The sequence below is a fragment of the Aspergillus niger genome, assembly GCF_000002855.4.
Source record: "Aspergillus niger supercontig An07".
NCBI lineage: Eukaryota > Fungi > Ascomycota > Eurotiomycetes > Eurotiales > Aspergillaceae > Aspergillus > Aspergillus niger.
Genome location: NT_166523.1, coordinates 1424751 through 1430750, shown reverse-complemented (window position 1 = coordinate 1430750; position 6000 = coordinate 1424751). Strand labels below are relative to the sequence as shown.

At 53.0% G+C, this 6000-nt stretch overlaps 3 protein-coding genes across 3 annotated transcripts; 2 read left to right on the top strand and 1 right to left on the bottom strand.

Moving 5' to 3' along the window:
* Window positions 1–504: 504 nt before the first annotated feature.
* Window positions 505–3172, bottom strand: An07g06640 (uncharacterized protein; the record flags this gene model as incomplete). Its single annotated transcript, XM_001391705.1, has 6 exons — window positions 505–1482; window positions 1535–2089; window positions 2148–2459; window positions 2508–2634; window positions 2685–3084; window positions 3139–3172. 6 exons carry the CDS (start codon window positions 3170–3172, stop codon window positions 505–507), a joined length of 2406 nt encoding a protein of 801 aa, XP_001391742.1.
* A 379-nt stretch (window positions 3173–3551) lies between these two features.
* On the top strand, window positions 3552–4543 carry An07g06630 (hypothetical protein; the record flags this gene model as incomplete). The annotated part of the gene is made up of 2 exons (XM_001391704.3): window positions 3552–3718; window positions 3781–4543. 2 exons carry the CDS (start codon window positions 3552–3554, stop codon window positions 4541–4543), a joined length of 930 nt encoding a protein of 309 aa, XP_001391741.1.
* A 901-nt stretch (window positions 4544–5444) lies between these two features.
* An07g06615 (hypothetical protein) lies at window positions 5445–5989 on the top strand (the record flags this gene model as incomplete). The annotated part of the gene is made up of 3 exons (XM_059748538.1): window positions 5445–5512; window positions 5582–5858; window positions 5972–5989. 3 exons carry the CDS (start codon window positions 5445–5447, stop codon window positions 5987–5989), a joined length of 363 nt encoding a protein of 120 aa, XP_059600971.1.
* Window positions 5990–6000: the final 11 nt, after the last annotated feature.

The following is a 6000-nucleotide window of genomic DNA, read 5'->3' as shown; positions in this document are numbered from 1 at the left end:
GTATATGGGTCGGTTCGGTATATATGGTGGAAGATGTATGAGGTGTATGGATGAGGCCTCACCCGATTCCGCTGCCGGCTCCGGTGATTAGGGCCGTTTTGCCTTCCATGCTTGATGGCATATTTGGAACTTGGTTGTGGGGTTGGGCTGTTTTGATATACTTTGATGGAGTGGTTATGGGTGGATGAGTTGGGGTCCGTATGGTGTTGAGCGGAGTATTGAGGGCAATAGCTAACGATTGATGAGGAATTGGTGCGATGCCTTTGATAGACCAAAGGTTGATACTCGTCGGGAATATCTGATTGTCGATACAACCGGATATCCAGTGTGAAGCAACTTGGATCTATGATGTAATGGACCCAATATCGATGGGACATAAATCCGGATTTATAATCCAACATATATCATGTAGGCTGTCAGCTCGTGCATTATCTATGCCCCCGAATAAACTTTTCACTGTCTAATATATACATGCAAGCATTGTAGAACGCCAAGTAATGCAAGTTACCAATCGCCTTCACTATCGCTTCCAGGGTATGCCTTCTTCCGCAGCTTCCATAAGGATTTCTCGCGCTGTGCTGCTTCTCGTTGCCTGCGGCTGTTGTCTTCTACCACCGTCATCCAAGGAACCTTGCTCGCGCGCCGGATTCTATCCTTCAACACCTGCTTCTCCGACTCGAGGGTAGCGTCCTCCGCAGCGGCAGCACCCTTATCCTTCTTGAGCTTCTCAATCAGCTCCCGATGGCGCTTCTCAGCGGCACGGGCTGCGTAATAGTCCTCGCTGATGGCCCAGTTGGGATTATCCAAGAGACCCCGCACAAGAACGATGCTGTGGCCCTGCTCGAGAACGCCGCGGAGAGTCGATCCGGTAATGGGAGTGACCAGTTCCAGCTGGCGGGAGGCGACATTCACGGAGCGGACAAGAGCCAAGCCCAAGCAGTGCGAGACTTTCGGGTCCAGGGGATTGCTGCTCCCCGCACCAACAAAGAGGTAAGGTAGGTCCTCGTTTGGTGTCCGCGTGATGCTAGATTCAATAGTCGATGTGCCAATGACAGGAACAGCATCAGCTGAGTCCTGCATGTCGACATCGTGGTCGCCATCTGTTTCAGCATTGGCATTGTTCGCGAACATTGGTCCACTGTTCTGGCCCAGAATAGCGTTGGGTGATTCAACGGCCACAACAGCGACGATGGACCCATCTAGAACCTCATGAAGTAGATCAGGATGAATCTCAGTGCCCATGACCATGATGCCCTGGATGCCCTGTTGCGGTCCCGAGTAGTGAACACGGAAAGGCTTGGTACGAGACAGTGGTTGCTCAAGCCACAGTGAGTTGTTGATGCCGTTTGGACGCGACATATGGAAATACGACTGCATTTGCATTGAGCGAAGCTGTGCGCTCGACCTGCTGACGAAATCGGTGGGCTGAGAAGGGAGGATTGTCAGAGGAATCTTGGCCTGGTAAGCTGCCTGGCCAAGAGGCTGAACAACTTCAGTCGGTCCCTTTTCGCTCATATATCAACGTCGGAAAGACCGAGCGATCTGACCAGCCAGGTTGCAACTTCCAGACCCAAGCCGAAGATCCAGCCGGGGTAGTTGATGATAAGAGGACATGGGGATAGCTCGCCTGCAGGGCCCGATAGCGGTCCATGAGATCCATGGCGGCGAGGACGTAATGGTCGGGGTCCTCTTTGGGCGATGTAGCTCCAATATGATGGCTCCGGACTATCGTCCCGTTACGAGAACCATCCAAAGACGGATGGGAAAAGGGAGGACCAAAGACAGGCGAACGGAGATGGGCCAGATAGACTTGCCCCATCGGAGCAAATTCAGGCTGACCCGGGTCCAAGTCCAGGAACGCGACCCCATCAGTGTTAAAGTACTTGGTCTCTGTCTGCGGCGCCGGGCTGAGAAGGTGATTCAACAGATAGCGACTAAATGTAGACTTTCCTGATCCCTTCGGTCCGCAGATGAGAGTCTTCAGCCGTCCACCACGCTGAGACAGGGACTTGATAGCGGAGCTCCATTGCTTCTCGAGATGAAGTGGCCTCAGGTGGCGTTTGAAAGAATCGTCCGCAGAAGTATACAGCTGTACGGCACTTAGTCACAGGACGGGCTATAAGAAGACAGTCAGGTATGAAACTTACCACTGAGAACGTCCTCTTGGTGGACTGAGGAGTGCCCTTGAGCGTGAGCTTGTCCGCTGTAGTATTCTTGCCGTTCCATATCCGCTGATAGAGGGGCGAGAGTTCCTTGAGACGATAGATCCCGCTGTGGCATGACTTGAATTCCACCTCTGCCTCACCATTGACCCCGGAGACGCATTTGATAACAGGCAACGAGTGCGTCGAAGGAGCATAGACCCGATACACCTGGGATGAGGGGTGCAGTTTCGCTCCCATCAAGCTGACCACACCTCGCTTGACCCATAGATCGTAGTGGCCAATCATTACCAAACTCTATGGAGAAGTCAGCACTGCACATATACGCCAGCATGACAAGCATACCATCTTCTCCTTTATGCGGACACACATTCTATGCTCATCACTGTAGACTATGCTGTTCTTGTTCAAGCGCGCTTTGGAGAGTGGGAAGTCTTGAACCTGGACCGCAGTGTCTGCAGGCGATTCGTACCTAAGAACCATTAGTATAAGGCTCGTATTGTACTGCAAAGCAACAATTACCCCTCCTCTTCATTCTGAATGGGTTCGAGCCCGATAACACCGGTATTCCCTACAACAACGTCTGGCTCCTCCGACTCCTCGTCTGAAGGTGCTTGATCCTCGGTAGCCTTGGATGTGTCATGCTCGGGTAGTTTCTTGGAGGCCTTAGGAGGCTGATCGTTGCGCGCCTTCGGCGTGGGCTTCTCAACCTTGGCTTGTTCTTCCTTTCGTCTCGATGATCGCCTCGTTTGGACTCGGTTCTCTTCGGGTGCAACTGGGACGACAGGCTCTTCTAGCGAGCGGCGCGCTCTCTTAGGTGGCGGTTCTACCACTGGCTCAGCGACAGGGGGCTTGACAGCAGCTGCGGTGGCCTGCGCCTGCTGCTGCCGTGCTTTGCGGGCCGCGAAAGCGCTGACCGGGGCTTGAAGAATCGAAAGTCAGTGATGCTTCTGGGTACACGGGCGCTTGAACTAACCTGCAGCCTGCGCCTTTTCAGCCTTGCGCTTCATGATACTGATAGACAGTTCAATTCTCAAAAACCAGCGACGTTGCGCAGAACCGAGTGCTGGGCGGCGGGACTACCAAAAAGGTGAATATTTGAGGCCGCGGACTTTCAGGTGGTCCGTGCTCCGCGGAGCAGAAAAAAAGGTTATCGCTCAAAAGTTCCGGATCGGCTTCTCCCAACTCGCAGTGACTCGCGCTTTGCGCTATACCCCAGGATTTTCTTCTACGACGTGCTTATCACTTCGCTGGGGCTTTCGCATTGTTATAGTGTATTCTAGCGGTACAGATCAGGCACACGTGTGGTCACCGGCGCTCCGCATCGCAAGTTCGGAGCTGCTTTCCCCTCGAACATCCGCATACGAATTAGACCGTCAATAAGTCGCAATGGCACCCAAATCGAACAAGAAAGCTGTGGAGGAACGGGAGCCTACTCCTATGAGCACATCGTCTGCTGGCGACTCGTCTAGCTCCGAGGTTGAGTTGAACCAGAGCGGAAGCGAGAGTGACAGCGATAGCAGCACTTCTTCCAACGAAAAGACTTCTAGCCAGAAGTAGGTCTTCCCAATTGACTCAAGTGAAGGTTATATCAGTGACTTACGATGTGCTCGCATAGGACCTCCCGTAATGTATCCTTAGCAGCACCCCAACCTTACAAAGCTCCGTCTGGATTCAAGTCCTTGAAACAACAAGCACCACCGAAGTCCAATGTCTCCTCTCTCCTGTCCGATCTTCGCGGCAAGCAAGTCTACCACATTACGGCGCCAGACTACCTTCCTCTTTCCAAGGTTGAGGAAGTCTCGTTGGCCAAGATCATGCAGGGCAAGCCGGTCTTGAAACACAAGGGTGTGCAATACGGGATTCCGGTGGAAAGCTTTGCGCAACCCGACCTGGGTGGAAAGACGCTTCACCTGTATGACTCGAAGACCAAGACCTACTACAGTACTGCCGCCAGCAACATCCCCAGCTACCACATCCAAGAAATGCTCGACATTCCCGAGGTCAGCGATGAGACCGTTGCACAAGCTGTTCAGGAGCAGATCAAGCCCCCGAGGAAACACCCCAAACACTTGAAGATGCGTTTCCGCCCCGTAGGAAGTGGCGTGGCACCCCCCGAGACCCTCGGGTCCAGTTCGGAGGAGTCGGAAGACGAGACGCCTACATTCAAGGTCCCCAAGTCGCTGGAGAAGGAGCGGGATGAGAGAAAGCGCAAGAACCACCCTACTGAGGCGGACGGGAGCCAGGCCGACGCCGGTGATGTGCCTCGTAAGAAGTCCAGAAAGTCCGCTCAGGAGGGAGGTGAAGGCGAGGACAAGAAGAAGAAGTCCAGCAAGAGCCGGGAGGAGAAGAAGCGCAAGAAGTCCGAGAAGTCTACTTGAAGTGCTTGATGATATTTCTTCTTTTTCTCTTCCTTTCCTTCTTTATCGTCTTTTCTTTCATCAAAAGTTGGCAATACTAGATGGGATATGTTTTTGCTTCTACTCTTCCGGCGTGTGGGGAGTGATTTCTGACGAGCCCGCTGAATTCTACGTTGCATGCCAGCCATGGGTGTGTCCATTTGTACATAAGTCCAGAGTTAGATCTCATGCATAGAACTCGAGTAGTGAGTGGTTCACCACTGCTTAGAGCAATCTGAACAATCTGAACTCTGTACCGCACCCAACCTGCAGGTGCAACGGCTAGAAGGAATAGCGGGAGGACGTTAGCCCGAATGAAGCCGTCTCACTAGCACCGGCGGCCCATCCAACCATCCCGAGAGCTGCGAAGAGGTCAGGCGCTTTTCGCGCTCGAGCAGTAGGACAGCACCGTGGTCCTGAATAGAATTCTTACTTGGCAACAGTGAAACCCGGGTAAGGTCCATGAGTTCCTGAACCACCCGACAATGACTATGTTAGCATAGCATCTTGGTGGGTTCGACTAGTTGGAGTTGATAGAGAGATAGACCAGCGGGTTGAAGTGGAAGAAGGCCCACCGGAGCCATTTAGTGTCGATCAACCCCGGCCTCTGTTTCGACCAAGGCTGCTCGGCGTGGCCACTAGGCCCCCGTTCTGGAGCCTCGTGGATCGGAGGGTGTCTGTCAGGCTACTATTCGGGTAGATCGCCCCTACACCGTATTGTGCTGGGACACATCAGTCCTTCTGATCGACTGGCCCTGATCGAATAGAAGAAGCATAGAATATCCTGGTTCTCACGAATTCCCAGGGTCCCCTTGCGCCTGCACCGCCGCGACGGTGAGTCGGTATTTTTACCGACTATTACCACCTCCCCAATAATTAGCTAATGACACCAGCCTATCAGCGTCGTCCTCTCACTGGCTGCGGGCCTTACCGCAATCACATGCAATACTTGTGATTGGACAAGCAGATACTCAGGCGGACAGCTGATACGGGCAAGTGACGCCAGACCCCCCAAATCAGTCGTTGGCTCATCTTTCTACTTACTACTAATTCATCCATTCCATGTTGCTCTGCTTCTGCATCGCACAGGCTGCTGGCTCGACCGCTTAAGCCTTCCTCGCTCCTTTATTTTTTCTGCTCTCTCGTGCCATGTCTTAGTCTCTCTCTCTCTCTCTCTGCCGGCCATGGTTCGCACGCCCCAGTCTCTCTTGCTTTGACGGCTCTCATTGTCCGGAACCGTACCGTTACTCCAACGGTGCTTATCAACTTCTCAGCTGTGTGTGTATGTGTGGACGCTGTGGGTGTCACATTTCCTTCTCGTTGCTTTTTTTGTCTTTGCCCCGAAGAAGAGCTCTCCCTATGCCCGATCGAGCTGGATCTAAGCTAATATGTTTGATCACCGGCCTTTAGTCGAATACCTATACGTGACTTGAACCTAC